The 19,304-nt window shown below is 39.3% G+C and overlaps 1 protein-coding gene across 3 annotated transcripts; it reads left to right on the top strand.

Moving 5' to 3' along the window:
- Window positions 1-331: 331 nt before the first annotated feature.
- On the top strand, window positions 332-18,011 carry atf2 (activating transcription factor 2). Of its 3 annotated transcripts, none has more exons than XM_086091484.1 (12): window positions 332-790; window positions 1,319-1,391; window positions 1,828-1,924; window positions 2,002-2,120; window positions 2,217-2,342; window positions 3,712-3,890; window positions 4,471-4,582; window positions 5,789-5,881; window positions 8,533-8,766; window positions 9,516-9,722; window positions 12,817-12,922; window positions 15,769-18,011. In XM_086091484.1, the coding sequence occupies exons 2-12, from the start codon at window positions 1,344-1,346 to the stop codon at window positions 15,954-15,956; spliced, it is 1,509 nt and encodes a 502-aa protein (XP_085947610.1). In that variant the 5' UTR covers window positions 332-790; window positions 1,319-1,343; the 3' UTR covers window positions 15,957-18,011. The 3 variants fall into 3 exon arrangements, with proteins under 3 accessions (XP_085947610.1, XP_085947611.1, XP_085947612.1); XM_086091485.1 differs by lacking the exon at window positions 332-790 and adding an exon at window positions 793-864; XM_086091486.1 differs by lacking the exon at window positions 332-790 and adding an exon at window positions 800-836.
- The last annotated feature ends 1,293 nt before the right edge of the window (window positions 18,012-19,304 follow it).

Genomic DNA, 19,304 nt, shown 5'->3' on the forward strand with positions numbered 1-19,304 from the left:
CGATTAACTGCCAAAGACTTGCTTTGCTTTCTGAGAGATTTATTGGAAGCTTTTTTTGGGGCCACCTCCATAAGTCTGGTTGAGTTGCAAGTTTAAGAATTCTGCTTTTGGGCAGCAGGTGAGTGGCTTTTGTAAATGGCATTGAATAAATTAGAACATTTTAAAATGACCTCAGAATATAATGTTTCACTTTTATTTAAAGGGCAGTACAGTAGTTGTATTTCAGTTATTATGGACTTCACAAAGGATACAAAAACGTACTCTTACTTTAACAATATGCATTTGCTAGATTACCAGATGTTTAAAACAAAAACCTTGTCTTTAGGTACCTTTGGTAACTGTTCTGCTTATGCAGCTGAAATGTGAAAGTTACTGAGAAGTTGAGAACTTTAAGTGCAAGTCAAGGCCAGGAAATTTACTTTTAAGTGTTCATAAAAACTTCTAGGGAGATGTGAATAAAATAAAGCTCTCAGTAAAATGTACAAGACTAGAAATTGAGGTTACTGCCACACAGGGAAACAAAAATGTGTGTTGAACACTTTGAAACCTAGAGCTGAACTGTTAACCGCGTTATTTTTATTTTGTTTGTAAATATAGCGATGGTAGTATGTATTGAATATTGAATATAAAATCACAGTATTAAAAAAATAAAAGTTTCGAGCGGTGTGGCCTGGATGGGTATGATGTCATTTTGTGACTAATGCGGAAGTGTGCTAACACCTCTCGCGATACTTGGATCCAGACGTGGGATTTTGGAAAAAGCAAGCAGGGTAGTGGCTGGTTGAAAGGGGTGAGTAGTGTCCACATCTACGGAGGAATGTTTACGCCGCTATCGTGTATGACGTTACTGAGCTATTGGCTAACGTAAATGTTGTCAATTCTATTTTTATTGACATTTCAATACACCCCCGTTTGTTAAAACGATATTTAAATATGGCGACGGTAGTATTTTCACACAGGGCTAAGGCTATTTCATGGAAGCTACTGGAAATGATGCTCGCTCAATCTCCGTCGTTATATGATGCCGTGTTCGTGCCGTTTTCGTACAATTACTATTTGAGTGTTTGTTAAAAACGTAGACAAAAGCGAGAGGTGACAGTCCGTAAGACTGAGGATGTGGAGGTGTGATGAGTGTCAACAACTAGTAAACGCCCATCTTTGACTTGCTTTGTCCACATCTTTGCTCTTTTTTGACAGCTCTGTCGTCCTTTGCCTTTGTCTATTACAATTTAAATTTTAGCTACACATAAAAGTATTTAGTCGCGTTGGTAAACCCACAGCATAACCATTTAAGCCACTCATTTCCCCTTCTTTTCAGGCTGACATAACAGGACACCCTTAATATGAGTGATGATAAACCTTTTCAATGCACTGCTCCTGGCTGTGGACAGGTAACGCCTGCTTTTATTTGGACTTATGTTTCTTTGTTAAATACTGTGACAAAGATAATGCTCATTTTTTATTTACACTGTCAGGTGTATTTAACAATGTTTATTATGTTAAACTCCCATGCATCCATTTACTCTTTTGTCTTTTCTTAACACCCCTTGTTCAAGATTTGAAAGTGTCACAAAATGCTAAAGAAAAAGTAAAATTTTTCACCTATATATCCTGTGATAAAGGAGTTTTCATTGTAATAAATATCACGTACAAAAATCTCTTCAAACACAAAATATGAAAAGCTCATCTGCACAAAATATTGCTTATCCCTTCCATGATTCAAACAGCCTAAATTAAAGTAATGAAACATATTTGTCTATTGTTTTACTCATCTAAAGTGTTATCGTATCCTAATGCCATTGTCCTTGTCTTGTTTGTCCTCCCAAGAGATTCACAAATGAAGACCACTTGGCTGTCCACAAGCACAAACATGAGATGACCCTTAAATTTGGTCCCGCCAGGACCGACAGTGTCATTATTGCTGGTAAATCCTAACAAAGTCAAGAAATGTGCTTGCTTTCTCACCCAGTGTGAGTTCTTAAACCATTCCTTCCATCGCAGACCAAACACCCACACCTACACGCTTTTTGAAGAACTGCGAGGAGGTGGGACTCTTTAATGAACTCTCAAGCCCCTTCGATCACGACTTCAAAAAAGGGGCTGAAGATGACATTAAAAAGGTTGTTAACCCAGTAGCTCATTTGGGGTTTCTGTCACTGTCTCTCTTTTCTAACAAGCTCATTTACATGACTTTTTTTCTTCTTTTTTTTTTGTAGTTACCACTGGATTTGTCACCGCTCGCCACCCCTGTCATACGCAACAAAACCGAAGAACCCGCCGTCCTGGAGGTCCACAGAGGCAGCCCTCTGCCTCACCCGGAATCTACGACCAACGACGACAAGGTAAAACACTGCTTTAGTTTTTTGCAAATGCAATTCACAGGGTAAATGTGTTTCTGATCTGCCTCTTTAAATCCACTCCTACTAATATTCATATAATCATTCATTAAGCTGCAGTGGAACGTCCAAAGACAAATGTTTATTGCTCCAAATATTTTTTTATTATGGTGGTTGTCGATTGCATTAGTGTAGAATTGCACTGCATCATATTGAGCCAAGCAGCTTTCGTTTAATATTTCGCTGCAGTGCGTTTGATACCACTGCAAACTGCAACTACTGCTAGCCTTGTGCCTAAGAATGTTTTTTGTGTGTGTGTGTGTGTGTGTGTGTGTTCCAGCCAATTCCAGGGCACATATTAACAACCATTCAGTCATTCGCACCTGTGGATAATTTAGTCAATGAACCTAACATACAAAAAAAAGTGAAAATCAGCTTTATAAAGAGACCATATACATTTTGGGGGGTATAGTTTTACCCCTCCCACACGCGTGGAACACTATTAAACTATCAAAACACACAAATGTATTCAAACACGCTTTTAAAATTGTTCCCCAGTGTCTGTTGTCCCTCTGACCTGCATAGTTCTCCAAATAAGAGAGGTTACAGAGAACAATAAGACTTTGAAACATAAACAGCGACATGTATTACCAATCTATGTACTTTTTGTATGATAAAATGTGAAATGTATCAATTTATAATGTGATACTGAACTTTTTTTTTTGCGGCAGAAACACGCCTGAGCTGCCTATTGAGAACAGTTGTTAATTCTAACAACACCTATAAAACGCCACTAGGTGACAATATCACTCTGCAAACACTTTGCTGTTCCGTCTTCATTACTTCTCTCTCAGGACTCATTGCAAAGGATTGAGCACTTACGTGTTTTATTATACAGTGTTTCATTTACTATTTATACTTGTACGGCAGTGTGGTATTCTGAAATATTCGTTAAAATATATCCTAAAGGTGTTTTTTATGTTTATTGATGTTAAATTGTAGAACATTTTAAATTATTTATACAAATGTGTGAAGGCCATTTTAGCTGAATAATGCCATTAGTGAAAAAATCATTACAATTGGAAATCTGATTTTGGGGACGGGGGAGGTGGTCAGGGATTTTATTTTAAGGCCATGAAATGTCACAGAATGGTGTTCAACTTTGGAGCTTCCACTGTATCGTCATCACTACTTGAGGTTAATTAAAGATCATGTTCAACTTTTTTTCTGATATCAATAGGAAATTGTTAGTATTAGGATTTTCAGAAAAAACTAATCATATCTTCTCTTTTCTTCATCTCTTTCCTTGTAAAATGAGCCAAAAAGAAAAATTGTCTGCTGTTGATGCAGACGAAATGTTGTGTGATGTTTCCAGGACTTATGTTTGCAGCGAGCCTCGCTGCCAACATCCACTATAGTCCATCTTCCATCCCTCCAAGTTCCCAATGTACTCCTAGCAACCTCAGAGGCTAATGTTGTTATACAGCAAGCGCTCCAATCGCCAACGTCTAGCTCTGTTATTACCCAGGTCCCATCCACTAGTAGGCCGATAGTGTAAGTAACTCAGAATGTCCGTTTTGAGAAAGAACAACATTTCTTCAAATCTTCATTTCATTTTAATTTTTTAATTTTTTAATTTTTGGTGCAATTTTGTCTTAGTGGGGCATGTGCTTGTTCTGTCTTTAATTTTAAAGTGCAGTTTGCAGAATCTTCATTTTGGCTGTAGTAGTTGTTGTTTTTTCGGAATGAAAAATTCCGATTCTCAGTGTGTGCTGTCAATTATTTCATTTTTAAACAACCGTGTAAAGAAAGTGGTTATATTTGTGTTAAATAATCTTCAAATGGAGGTTGTATACAGTTAATGTAGTGGAAAACTATGCTGCGTGTGCCTTGTGATTTGTTTGTCAGATAGCAATGAAAAGGTGACATTTTACTTGCTTACCAGAATCAACATTGTTGTCATTTGATTTCACAGCAAAACACAAAGCCATATTGCTTGAGCTTGATGGGTGTTTCTTCATTCTCATCAGTTGTTGCTTGAATGTGACAATGTTTTTATCTTGCCATCACTGTCACGTTTTTTTTCTCTCTCTCTCTTTTACCTAACCATGATGTCTTTTGTTTCCTGCTGCAGGCCAGTGTCTGGCACCTTCCCCGTGCTCTTACAGCTGCCGAATGGCCAGACCATGCCAGTCGCCATTCCAGCGGCCATTACCAGTTCCAGTGTGCATATTCCCACAATCCCAGTGAGTGTTGTGCTGCTCAGCTTTCCCAAGTACTGACTCAGTGTTGCAAAAAAAAATAAAAATGGAAATGATCACACATCAAACAATACAGCTTTTGTCCAAAGGGGTCGCCATAATCAACGAAAACCAAATGCTCATTTGTGCTACTTTAAATTCAACGTAGTTGGGCCTGAATTACTTGGTTGTAAAGATAAAGTGACTACCTGACTTAACTTTATGGATACAGTTAATTTATGCCAATCCCAGTAAAAATGTTACTGTGAATTTGCATAGCTAGCTAATGGTGACAAAATACTCCCACCTCCCGACATGCTTGCAAAAACATTCAACTTACTTCTTAATTGTGATTGGTCAGTGAGGGAGACGAGGGTCACATTTCAATTCCTCATGCCAAGCGCTCCTCAAGTGATGCTCAAACAACACTTAGTGATTGATTAATGCCACATTTTGTCCTTGCTCGTCTCCCGTTCTCTTGGACAGCGGGGACTATTTACGACATTGGCACCGCAGATTTGGCAGTCAATTTGGATCTGGGGAGAGCGAGCGAGGAAAGTAATGGACTTCGTATGGCCGTGACGAATACGCGGGAATTGGCTGAAGCACAACAGGAACCCGACCAGCACACTTTGTCATTTGTCCTTGTTCAAGTCAAATCAACGTTCTTGATTTCTGGCAGAGCGTTTGGATTAGCACTAATGTGTTTTGCAATCCCATTAGAAGTGCAGCTCGTTCTATTCTAATACAGATTAATTTATGCTTGTTTTTGTTAAAAAAAAATACATTAGAAGAGGACTTGAAAAGAATAACTGCATATTAAATAGCAGTTTTGAGGGAGAGAAAAAAAATCACAATTCGATTTTTTTTTTTAACGTTAAACTCTACCTCCGACCTACCAAAATCTCATCAGCAACTCTGAGAGGAGTCCTGCTTGTGGACCTCCAACTTGGCTCTCTCATCGCCTCTTCAGCTTCCCTGCCCATATGCTCTCGCACAGCCAGGCAGAGGTTCATTAGCGAGCACACACATACACAGCATCTCCATGTGGCGCCGCCTCCACAAAATAACTGGCTATCCGACATAATGAGGCTGAGATATGAGGGAACTCTGCCGTGTGTGTGTGTGTTGTGGGGGAGCAGGAGTCCGCCTTCAACTGGGGAAGACTAATTCTGTGCTGGTGTGTCTCTCTGTGTGTGTGTGTGCTGTCAGCTTGTCAGACCTGTCAACGTAGTGCCTAACGTCCCCGGCATCCCCGGACCCCCCTCGCCACAAGCGCAGCCCGCCCAGCCAGAGGCAAATCTGGTATTTATCATCGTTATTTTTGTACATCAAATATTTATGTGTTACTGATAGTACTTGAATTTAACATTCCATACACAGCAGTACCAGCAAAGTGAGATTAAAGTATCTCATTACCTTTATAAAGTAGTAATGTTATCAATGATGTTTGTTTATATTGTGAAAACGCCTGTTAAATTCTTTATCGAGGATATTACATGTTGACATGCCACACAAATGATAAAAAAAAATCTTACTTTCTCTGTCTATTTTTTTAATAAGAAGCGTGAATGTACCCACGCTATTCATAACCTGACCAAATTTCGAGTTACAGTATGTTTTGGAAATGGGAGATTGTCAAGAGGACTATAAGGCATTTTGTTAAGATATATTTATTACAATAATAGCTATTTTTGTTTTTTGCGGGGATCAGTTCAATGTCCAAAATTATTTGTGTACTTTCTCAATACTTCCATACTCAATGTCCTAAAAGTACAAAATGGTAGGTTAACGGGCAAGGAACTTGAACAGTTACCAGGGTCTTCTTGAAATGTGCAAAAATAGCATTTCTTGATTTTCTTTTTCAAAAAACTGTTAAGTGCCGTCCAAAATAAATCCTGTGTAGTTTCCCAATAGAAGACTCAACTAATACATTTCACCTTTAGTTTGGCCAGATCGGAAACATTTTGAGCTAAGCTGAATGTTTAGTCCAGGTCATGTTTGTAAATGAGAATTTGTTTTCATACATTTTACGTGGTTAAATATAAATAAATGTAAAATACTGTAATATCCAGTTTGCATTTTAAATAACATTGGATATCCTGTTTTACTGTCAAGATACTGGTCATTAAATGACAATATAAATAACAATCATCTCAAATATAAACAAATAATACAAATGACTTTCAGTATTTTCATCCAACATATGAAAGAATTGGAAGAAATTTTCATAATGTGTTGTGAGCGAGATGTGTGGCAATGTGATAAAGCATGTATCACAAAACCCGTAAGCGTTCTCAGCATGCGACACTGCTCGAAATTAACAGATAAACTGTGGACAGGAGGCGTTTTTGTTGCCACGGAGAGATTGATCCTGACTGGGAGGAGCATGGCGAAAGGGGGGTGTTGTTCGAAATCACGGGATGTGGAGATGACAAACACGGAGATGGCATACCAGGATAGGGGGTGGGGGGAGGCAACTACTATCATAAGCCAGCTGGGGGGCATCCTGGCACATGCTCAGCGAGACGCATTAAGTCATTCTCACCCTGCATGGAACCTTTTTGTTCAGCAGAATCCTACCTGACCTGTACCCCCCCCCTCCCCCGCCCCCACCCCCTCTCTCTCCTGGTACCTCCCACTGCACTCAGTTCATCAGCAAACACCTAATGAGCCCACGTCAAGGAAACAGACCCCTGCTCAACCTGAGGAGGGGGCGGGCGGGAGTTTGGGGGGGGGAGGGCGGCGCAGCGACGGCGCTTTACAAGGACTGATGATGCTGCAAAGACCACAATAATGATAATTAACTTGCTGAATTTAGAAGATTATACTGTTAATTAGTTGCAAAATAAAGATAAGTAATATAGTAGCAGATGGTTGAATAACACCCATGAGAGGGAGGGTTATTACACTGATGAGCTTTCCATGGCAGAGATGAAATATGAATCTGACTGGCTTCCCCCTCTTTCTCGGGGCCATTCCAAGAGAATAATATCTTGTTTCTGCCAGAAGAGCTTCTGGAAGGGTATTACACCATAAACTCATTTGGTAGATAGATTGGGCTGGCAAAGGTACTTGTTAGAATAATGCGCTCCTCTGTTTTTCTCATGTAAATGTATTGCCTCTCACTTTGTTAGTGTTTCGAAGGGCTCATTCTCTTTCACCTTGTTGGCTGCTGCTTGATGCCCGTGCTGGTGGGCGCTGGCGTGTTGAATTATCGTTGCTAGGAATTGTGCGCTTGTGCTGATGATTGTATTCTACCCTTAGCGAGCGTCAGAAGGTCAGTTTAAGAAGGGATCAAGCTCGGGATGCATTCATCAAATTGTTTTTTTTTAAATAATTGAGTGTAATACCAATGATCCCATTGAGTAATCAAGACATTGGATCAACAGTTATTTTAAATTATTAAGCACAATATTATGTATTTGAAGTGCTGGGGTTATTATTTTCAATTTGTGGTCACCATCCTCAGGTTCTGCTACAGTATCTGTGACTTTGCATGTTTATAGCTTTAAAAGGCGGGGCCCAGCCTCGTGAGTGACATGGGTGTCAGGGAATGAGTGTAGCGTTGTCTGCATGTTGAGTGACTTATTAACAATGATGCTATTTGTTATTATTTGTACCTTTTTGTTTTGTACCTTGCAAGTGTGAAATGATTCCAAACTTTGGACATTCTCTGTCTTTTATGGATTCTTTGCTCTGGCTTGTTACCGTAACTCCAACTTGTTTCTACACAGAGTTGTGTGCAGTAACACAAGTACATGTGGAGAAATTATCACTTTAATTGTTACTGTTCTAGATCAAGTTGATGATCTTAAATCAGTGGTTCAGGCCACGGCTTTTGTGCCTTTTATGCACCTTGAAAGGGTCCACCTTAAACTTTTTAAACCCAAGCTTCAAAATGTCCACAATATTTTTGTGCAATCTCGTAAATGACTTGTTTACTTCCTTTTCAGAAACCAAAGGGCCCACTAAGCCAGCAGCTTCCACCACTAGCCAACGGTGGCGGCAGTGAAGTCCAGAGCAGCGCCATAACGCACACTGCTGCTCCTGCGTCTCCAGCTCCCATCCCCGCTCCTACTCCGTCCACATCAACATCTCTTGGTCTGCCCTCTAACCTGACACCCGCCAGTGAAGAATCCTCCGCACATTCTCTTCAGCAGCCAGCTACCTCCACCACAGAGACACCCGTAAGTAGTGAGAGACCGATAGACAGATTTTTTTTCAAGGCCGATACAGATTATTATAGTAGTCAAGGAGGTCAATAACCGATATTTCAAGCAGATATTCATCTGCAGTAAAAGAAAATATTAGCGTAAAAAAAAAAAAGTACTTTTTTTAAAAAAACGGCTTTTTCTTATAATTTCAAACACAAAGAATTGACAGCTTTGTTTAGAAATTATAACAAAAAGTGAGCAAGTAAATAATAATAGTTTTCTACTGTAAAGTTTCCCAAAATTTCAACATTATTTATTTATTTATTTACTTACTTACTTATTTATCTATTTAAAAAAAAAAGTGTAAGGAGTTGCCAGTGTCAGCATCATTTTTTTTTAATATAAAGTGGGAAATTAAAAAAAAATCCATAAATGAAAAAGTTCTCTATGTCTCACTGAGCAACAAATGCATGCAAATGTAGCTAATTTGGGGTTTTCGTCAGGGTTTGTAAAAGGCTTTAAAAGATCTTCACAGAAAAAATTGTCTGATTATGTCCGAAATGTCTGTGTGACATGTAAAAACTGTGAACATCATACAAATCCTGATGAAAACCCTAAATTACTACGTTCGCAAGCATTCACCACTCGGTGAGATACCACCTTTATCGGCCATCACATTCGTAAAAAGGCCCATGATGATATTTGGCATTTTGACAAATATCAGCGCCTATAATCTATCTCACTCTTACTTTTCCTCCACAATTGTTATGCATTTGTTGCAGGCTTCTCCAGTGCCCCCTGCGCCAAACCCCCCAAGCACAGGGGGTCGGCGGCGCAGAGCCACGAGCGAAAATCCGGATGAGAAGCGGCGCAAGTTCCTGGAGCGTAACAGGGCCGCAGCCACGCGCTGCAGACAGAAGCGGAAAGTGTGGGTGCAATCCTTGGAGAAGAAGGCCGACGGCCTCAACTCAGTAAACGGACAACTTCAGGTACGCCGCCGCTGATAATCGTATGTGTGCACTCTACTGTCAACGTGGCAGATTCTCCCTTCTGTCGTGATGAAGTCATTAAAGCCCATAATAAGAGACGCCGCGTGACAGCAGCGGTGCGCGTATGCGTGGGGCCTTTACATCGATACGTGGCTGTCAATAAAGATGTATCCTCCAGATGTCAGCCGCACACAAGCGTGTCGTCGCTTCTGTCTCGGCGGTTTAGCGAATGGCCTCAAAACTCTCAGAGGGAAGGGTGTCTGTTTGAACCTTCATTTCGCTGCAAGCAATTAAGAATGTAATGCTGACAAGTTCGAAGCAGTTCATGTATCGTCTCTGTTGATATGTTTGAGTCAGGGGCGTGTTCCAGACAATTAAATAAGATGCGGTGTTTATGTCGCACCATTTTTTTTTTTTTTTTTTAGACGCTCGAAGAGGGGAAAGGACATCAAGAAGGTTGAGGTCGTTGATATTCAGGTTAAAAGCAAGTCAACAGAGGAGATGTGATTTGAAATAAAGACGTTAAGCGCAGGCATGTTTAAGATGCGCGACTAAAAAAGGAAATGACACATGGAAAGAGAACAAAAGAACATTTTGCACAAAGACAATAATCAGCAGCGCACTTTGATATAGACACAGCCCAGCTGATCAGCAAAACGGTCTCTAATGAGGCACAATTATTCTTAACTGGCTTTTTAACGAGGTGTCAGACCCGACGGCTCTCAGGACTCCCTGCATCGTGCAAAAGCCACTTGCCCAAACGCTTTTAACTCGGAGTCCAAAGCAAGTTTACGTGCAGTTTTAGTCTCTGTGCAGTGTTGTATTTAAGTATAGGCTAGTAATAGTTATTGTTGAAGACCTCTTTTCCCTCTGTAAGTAACCAAACAGGAGCATGCTTCTAATACTAGTCCAGTCTTAACATTGTCGCCTTCTATCTCGTTTCATTTATAAAACTTTTTGGAGTTGTTTGACACGGACTAAAGTTACAACAAACATCAACGCACATTTTCACCAGCCTAAAATTTGACTAGACTAGAATAAAAACCCTAATTGATAAACAATAACTGTGACTAAATCAGTATGCATTTTCGTTGGCTAATGAAGACGAGACGAAAATGTACTTCACTTAATAAAAATGCTAAATGGATCGTTAACTCATTTACTCCCAGCCATTTTCACTGAAGCTCCCGGCTGTTTTACTGGATTGTGACTGATTTTTTTAAGGCCCACAGAATATTCTGTTCTATTGCTATAAAAACATGGAACCTACCAAAAGAAAGATTAGAGTCTCAGGGAGGAAAAAAAGTATGTTTCTATCTGTTTCTGTTTTGCAGCAATTAGCATTAGAATAAAGCTAAGTTTCTTCATTATTTACAAATCTGTTTAGAACTGTGGGTAAATTAGCTTTTTTTTTTAACATGGCCCTAGTTGATCTCTTTTGCTCTGCTGCCGTTTTTGTAATAACTACCATTTCTTCAATCGTTCTCTGCATGGCTGCATCAAAGCCTTCTGTATGCTCTAGCATTTTAAAAAAAAAACATCATTAAAAACCGTATAAGTACGTCTTTGGGACATTTACAACATTTAAAATAGAACATATTAATACGTGTTTGGGAGCAAATTAGTTAATTGTATGCAACTTCACAATTTAATGACAACTTTAATCCTACTTTTATAAAAATAAAAATAAAGAATGATGCTCACTAAAGACTGATGTTCCAAATTCCAACAATAGTTAACAGTACACATTGTTGAAATAATACTTTGGCAATTTTCAATGCGACCGGTGTATACTATTAATTAGGCCAGAAAAGCAGTGCAAATGCAATACTGTACGCGTGGTCCCCTCAGCTGTGTTTAAATTTGTCTTTCAATACTTTGATCCAGCCAACCCCAGCTTAGTTAAGCAGATGGAAACAAATACATCGGTGCCTTTTAAACTAATAGATTGAGCCACTTGCTGCCTCTTAAAGGGGAAAAGAAGGAGCTTAAATCTGCCTCCGGTTGTTGCACGCGCCCCAGTTGCTCTAAATCCAGTTAAAAGTCACCTTCAGCCTAATGCATGTGTCTCTCTCTTTTTTTTTCTCTTTTTTTTTACGACATACAGAAATCCTCGGCTCCGCTGGGAGCTCTAACGACGCACGAATGTAAATCTCGGATGCATCTACGAAGTTGCGCCAACAATTACAGAGCTCACCTTTTTAGTACACAAACCAGGTTCTACTGCACTGGTGAAAAAGTGCATCAGACCTAGAAATTGTAGACTTGGGTTATTAAAATTAGCTTCTTGTACACTTAACAGATTAAAGTGTCAAGTGTGTGGAGATTTGCTTGCGATACCATTAAAAAAACAAAAACATTAGCAATAATGGAATTACATTGGTAGTACCTTGACTTGTGGGTTTAATCCGTTCTGTGACCAAATCACTTGTATCTCAAATCATCTTTTTGGGGGGTAAAAAAAATACGTTTTTATTAAAATATATAATAAATATATAATTGATGTAAGTTATAAATATATTATTATTATGGAATTACATTGGTAATACCTTGACTTGCGGGTTTAATCATCAGCTTTTTTTTTTTTTTAATTAAGAAAAATAGCACTCAATAGCAGGGTTCACCAATTCTGGTCCTCGAGGTCTGGAGTCCTGCAGGTTTTAAATGTGTCCGCCCACTAGCACACCTAATTCATATCATCAGCTCATCAGCATGTCTGAAAACTATCCTGATCTTTAGTATCAGGTGTGTTGGTAGGCGTAAACATCTAAAACCTGCAGGACTCCGGACCTCGAGGACCGGAATTGGTGAACCCTGCTCTATAGTATCGTATACGGCCCGACCAATATGGATTTCTTTGAGTCTGAGTAAAAAAAAAAGAAAAAATCTCATTCCTGCTTTCAACACAAAGCAAAAAAATCAACCAAGCAATTGCTCTTAACTTGAAAAACTCATCTAAGATGGGCCACTCGTATGTGAAAGTACCTCTGTACTGTACCCCCCCCCCCCATCTTGACATGAGCATATTATATCAGTGTCCAAACACCGACGCCATTTAACAGTGCTGCCGCGTGTCCCCTGTCTCCCGAATAAGAGTGAAGTCACCCTGCTGAGAAGCGAAGTGGCTCAGCTGAAGCAGCTCCTCCTGGCTCATAAAGATTGTCCCGTGACGGCCATGCAGAAGAAGTCCGGCTATCACAGTGAGTAATGCGCTATTATTCTTAGTTCCGGGCCTCTCGCCGCCAACTCCGCGAAAATGAGCGCCGTCCAACCGCAACCAGCAACAGGAGCAGATATTGATACATGCGTGCACCCCGCTATTTTCTCTAAACTTGGCAAAAGTTGACATCCTAATAGACAGGTGTACTTTGAGACAAATCCTTGCTACAGTCATTGAATCCATCTAAGGGACCACAGATGGTAACTATAAAGCTTCTTATATGACACCTAAATAAATATTTAGGCAGCCAAACCAAATTTTTTTTCCATAGAAACATTTCTCTCAAACACACTGATCAGAATTTTGTACAATTTAAGACAAAAGTCATTCTTCTTTTTGAAGATTCTGTGGCTTTGTTTGTATTTCCATTTGTCAGCTAGTAGAGGCTCCATTTCATGTCACGTGAACTTAAGAATCATATCAAGGGGGGGATTTATGTATTTTTTTAAATTAGACTGATTGAAGATTGACAACTCACAGACAAGCCTCTTGCACCGTTTGAGTAATTGCAGACACTCAAACCGAACAAATCCAACTCGTATAGTTCCAAACTTCTCATCTTTTTAGGCATTTATTGCTATGAACAAAAATTGGTGCCTCATATCCTAAAATGACACAACTAAAATTGAGATCATAAATTATTAAACTAGAGTTGTAATTCGAGAAAGAAAAATGTTTGAAGAAATTAAAGTTGTAACATAGAGATAAAACATAATGATTTCTAAAATTACAACTTTATTAAGATGCCCCCCCCATACTCCTTCGTGTATGAGTGAATAGATTTATGTGACTTATTTTGCCTTGTTTAATTAGCAATATGAATATAATTTCTTTATAACCTGAATTCCAAGTTATAAAAGAGTTGAGAGGAGTGAGAGTCGATACATTTGTTCATAAGAACTCTTATGAGGTGAGGCCCAATCACTTTTCATTCCCGAGCATAGCGAAGCTAACCGGCTAGCTCTTCAAACTCAGTTGGAGTCCAGTCAGATGCTGACATGACTGATTCACTGAAGTCCATCATTTTATTCATTGATCCATGGCCGCCTCAGTCTTTACCCACATGACCCGAACATGCCTCCTCCTTCACGGTGCTACCGAGGCATAGTTGTGGCAAGTGGGAGAAAATTACTCAAGACTGTCCTTCCAGTTAGCCAACTTGAGTTTGGCACTCTGAGCCGGCCATCTGCTCGCTGCAAAGCATTGACAGAGAGCAGGTAGACGTTTAATTTGAGAGCTGTGACATCGCACGTCTTCTTTCTTTTTTTTAGCAGATTATGCTCTCCTGAACTTGGGTCAAATGGGACATATTGAGAGGCTGAGGCCTGGAGATGATGACACCGCTAAATGAGTGGGTCAAAGTCAGGACTTTTGCACCTTGATTTGCAATCCGCATGCTCTCAAGATTCAAAAGCGAGCTGCTACATGTCATGAGCGACATTAGCTTCCATGATGCTCTTTAAGTGGCGTACACATATTCTGCATTTTGCCTCCTGTGTGATCAAAGTAGGCACAGGGCCTGATGTTGGGATTTCTCTAGTCTAAAAGATGACCCTAGGCGATTCTCCTGTAGAGTTGGAAATGTTCAGCCCAGCAATAACAAATGTTAAACATTTAGAATATTTTTAATTGCAAATCCCAGTTTGTGCTGTTGCCGAACGCAAATAGTTGCATGCTTGTATAAAGCCAGCCGCCTACCAAACTATATGACCGGGAAGTCACAAAGAAAAAAGAAAAAAAATCACATGGCCATGACATATCCATGTGAAATTATAAAATATATAATAGTATTTTAAAAAAAACAAAAAAAACAATAACAGAATATAAAGCTTTGGACAATTTTGAGACTAATGCCTAATAATCAGTTTATCTGATTTACTATCTGATTGATTGCTTTATTGAGCATATAACACATATTACAGATATTTGTAAGCAATTTAAGAAAAGAGAACAATAATAAAGACTGGGTAACAGTCAGAGTGTCAGACTAGCATTTCGTGGCTGTCCTGTGAAAAACACTTATGTCCATTTGTGTCACTTTTCACATTTTTGAGTTTATGGGATAAAACTGAATGCAGACAACCCAAAAAGGTAGCAATATTAATAATAATAATAATAATATGATGGATATAAGTGTTTTTCACAGGGCAGTGACGATTTTCAATTTTTTTCTACTACTACTACTACTACTACTGCTGCTATTTTTTCTTCTTTGTGCTTTCCAGCCGTTTGGATGCCCATTGTCACTCCCACAGGTCAGTCTTGGTACTACAACATCAAAAGTGATGTGTGGTGTGCTGTTAATCCACTCCAGTGCACCACACACTCTTAAGAGCATTAAACACACATGGTCGTGTTTTTCCTCATGTATGGGGTCTTTAAAAAATGGGTATGTGTGAAGCCTGCTTAATTTCAGCACAAAATGGAGAGCACAGAGCCTTCGTTCTCCCTCCTCCCCATCAGGATCCAATTAATTCAAGTCAAGTGCCTAACAGCTGGTGGCATTTTGACTCCAAGTCTTGCTTACTCTCTAGCGTGAGCATCATTAAAATCAGGTGCTGTAATCATCTGTCGCTGCAGTCGTTGGCAAGGTAACCAAAAACAAATGGGATGGAGGTGGGGAGTTAGTGGGGAGGGGGGGGGCACCCTCATGATGTACATTTAAATTGACATTGGGAGCGTTAATTAAACGGAGAGCTGCGGAGACGCGGCGTAATTGGGATTAACGGAAAGGCTTTAGCACGAGAGTCGCAGGCGATTCGCACGTTGGCGTCCCGATCCGCGCTTTTCGCAGCTCCTCCAAGACGTTTGTCCTCCTCACTGCAGTCGGCGACAAAGACGAGAGCTGCGAGGAAATGTCGGTCCCCGGCAGCCCTCAGAGCGAGGCCATCCAGCACAGCTCCGTCAGCACCTCCAACGGGGTCAGCTCGTCGTCGTCCTCCTCGGCGGCGCCCGCCACGTCCAACCAGAGCACAGACGACAACCAGCCACTGAGCGGCGCTTCAGGGAGCTGATCGTCCCCATCCAATGCTTCACAAAAACACAGGAAAGGGGTTGTCCTCCTGCTTCATTTTGGACCATTGTCTGGAGACAAAAGGAACTGGCATTTTAGGTGTATTGTAATGCTGTTAGGACTTAATGAGGGTTCGTCGTTTAACATTTCATGGCAGGATGAGGGATGGGCATAAACATTGATTCATTTTTGTGCAGCCATCTCTGTGCATTGATGGCCACGAAACGGATTTATAATTGACTATCGATGCCACATGATGGCATGAGTTCCCTGGGAGATAAATATTTATGTAATATTGTTATTATTATAAAATATTGTACTAGTTAATTATTATTTTTAAATTGGATTGTTTTATTTTTTCTTTAATTACATTTGTCATTTATTTAATTCAATAGGAATCAATTGTACCTTTGAAGAAGTGTTTATTTGACTTATTTGTTATATATTTTTTTAGTTACACAAGTAATATAACTAAATAAGTATTTAATGAGATATACGAGTGCAAAAATAAATATATACCATTACCCAATTTTAAGGGAAGAAATGGCTAAATAAATGCAACAAATATTAGAGAATTACCCTGCCTTCACGTGCTATGGGAAAGATGGATCTTACCACTCAGAAACTCCTAATTACGACCGAGTTCTGTTCATGTGATTTTGTTGTTGTAGCAAAATTGTGTGTGCTACGTAATTGTGTAGATTCTAAAACAACCTGCTGTGCTAGGGGACGTTAACGCCCTTATAAGTGTTAATATTTCTTGCCATTCACAAATCCTTTGGCGCTCTCCACCATGTTGAAACTTGAATAGTTCTCTCAACTCGGGTATGAAAATAAATTCCCTGTTGTCCAGTAGAAAATACGACATGAGGGGACGTTCACGTGCAATTTTCTACTTGACGTGGTATTTACCATAATTTCGATACTACATGAAGGCAGCATTATTCTCTGCTCCTTGGGCTCGTTTTGGGATAGATGCCACGGACTTCCGCGCTGATGTGTGAAAGCCGGAAGCCGGAAGTCCCGCCTCCTCCGTGGCATTGCAATGATACTAAGTTCCACCATTTTGTTGAGTAACGTGGAAAAGGGAGCAGAAAACGGAGTCCAATGCCCATCCCTAATCAATCGGATTGAATACCAAAGCGTGTTGGCACATTTATTTATTGTATTTATTTTATAGACTTCTTTTTTGATGATTTGTTTTCTGTATTTTGCACATTTAGAGAAACAACAAGTTTACATTTTTTTCAAGCAGTGGCAGCTTTGGTCACACACACACACACACACACACACACAATTGTAAATGGCTGAATCCGATGTTCCCATTGGACTACTTTTGAATTCTGTGCTGGCGGGATCCGCTGTAGTCGCTTTGTGCCGTTTGAATGTTCACGCGTAGCCTCAAATGAACGGACGACGCCTGTTTAGAAACAACATTACGCCTGTAGTTTGATTGCTCTCTGTGATTGTATGCCTGCGTTGTCATGGCGATGGCCTTCTCGTTCAACGCCATTTATGTTTTAGTAGAAATGGTTAGCTTACATGCACTGGGGGGGGCTTGCTTTTGCTCTTGAAACGAGTGTAAATAACTTCACGCGGCATACGTGACATGTTGCTCGTCCTTTTTAATGAAGTCATGTGGACAACATCACTGATAGCCTACATTTGTATATTTTAGGCGTTGTACATCATAGTTCTTCTATAGCTGAGCTGTTTTGAACAGTTACAATTGCTTTTAGGAATTTTTAACAAGATAAAGCAGAAATAAAATAAGTCCCACCGTTATTATTTCTCTACGGGCTTACTACTGTGTAGTCATCCAAGATGATTATTTTTATTGTATTTATTTATTTTTACGTTTTGTGCTCTCTGCATGACATAATGATTCTCTGCGAGAATTCAATGTTTCAGTCAGATAACTACAAGCAGTGTTGTTTTAGTTGATCTGCTAAACCAGGGTGTGATCGTGTGTTCAATGTGTACTTGTGACTTGTGGAGGTTCTCTATGAAATTACAATTGATAACTTGTTGTAATAAAACTTTTAATAGCTCTTTGCATTGTCCCTGATGCTTATTAATTGTTCATCAGTCGTAATATAACTGCTGTTTTTACTATTAATTATTTGGTTCATCGCTAGATATAAACAGTTATCACAATAACACTACTTTGTATTTTTTCCCCCAAACACCACAAGTTCCTTTTAAATGTCTAAGGTACTTTCAAGTCATGAAATATTTTCTTGCGGTGTATACTGCCACCAAGTGGTACCATAAAGTCGATCATTTAAACATTTGCCATGATAGGTAAAAGGGAGTCAAAAAATGATGAAGGAAATGTATTTTATATAAATGCGAGAGCCAGGTAAGGTCAAAGATCACCTTGCTAGTACTATACTCCTCGTTGGACCCTCATTTGCCTTTCAAAAGGGGTGTCATTCTTTGGGGCAAATATTTACCGAAAGCTAAACATTCATGCAGGTTTTTGTTTCATGTTCTTGACATAGAAAGAAGTGTGTCTTGAAAAATCAGAATATCATAGAAATTATTATTTTACTAATATAGTACATTTTTAAAAATGCGATTTGTTTATTGTGTATATTTTCATTAACTACATAGGAAAGTACTTTATAGAAGGTACATTTATATCAAATTTCTATATTAAAAATTATTTTCATTGTGACTTGGTAATATATAAAAAAAAATAAAAAAGTAAACTGCTGAAAAAATAAATTTTCCATAATACTTAGATATGTTGAAATACAAGTATAGTCTTTTTTTTTCTTTTTCTTTTTTTTTCTTTTAAAGTGATTGCATTTATGACATTCCCAACAGATCATTAACAGAAAAAAAGAAAGTTGTTCCTAATTGAGCTGCTGCAATGTGGTTGTATGTTACAGTAGTATTTGAGAGAGAGAGAGAGAGAGAGAGAGAGAGAGAGAGAGAGAGAGAGAGAGAGAGAGAGAGAGAGGTGCACTAGTTCCAAATTTCCAACAGGTGGCGCTGCATTCAAACATATTGGAGTGGTATGACTTAAGTCTTAATGTTCCTGGCAACATGGTTGGAATGATGGGGGCTGTGGATTGAACGTTTTTTAATAGCTGCCGATGACCTTTAACAACACAAATAGCTTGAGTGCAATTAAGTGTAAATACAGTAAGTGGGAACTTCATTCGGTATACGTGCTGTTGAATGCCATGCATTTAATAAGTCCCCCTGCTCCCCCGAAATATACTTTAAATAAAACATTCGGTCTATTTTAACATCTCTCAGTATGTTTTGAGTACGGTTCTTCAACACAGCAAAATTGGGTTATTCATTTACTCGTTTGACCGAATTCTGCCTAGCAACA

The sequence above is a fragment of the Leptonotus elevatus genome, chromosome 12, assembly GCF_054856555.1.
Source record: "Leptonotus elevatus isolate MCC_2025b chromosome 12, RoL_Lele_1.0, whole genome shotgun sequence".
Taxonomy (NCBI): Eukaryota; Metazoa; Chordata; class Actinopteri; order Syngnathiformes; family Syngnathidae; genus Leptonotus; species Leptonotus elevatus.

Excerpts from the sequence above, each read along its gene's own strand:
- atf2 (XM_086091484.1), top strand. The coding sequence starts at position 1,344 with ATGAGTGATGATAAACCTTTTCAATGCACTGCTCCTGGCTGTGGACAG. Across the intron at positions 4,583-5,788 it reads TGCATATTCCCACAATCCCA|CTTGTCAGACCTGTCAACGT; the intron begins GTGAGTGTTGTG and ends GTGTGCTGTCAG. Across the intron at positions 12,923-15,768 it reads GAAGAAGTCCGGCTATCACA|TCGGCGACAAAGACGAGAGC; the intron begins GTGAGTAATGCG and ends TCCTCACTGCAG.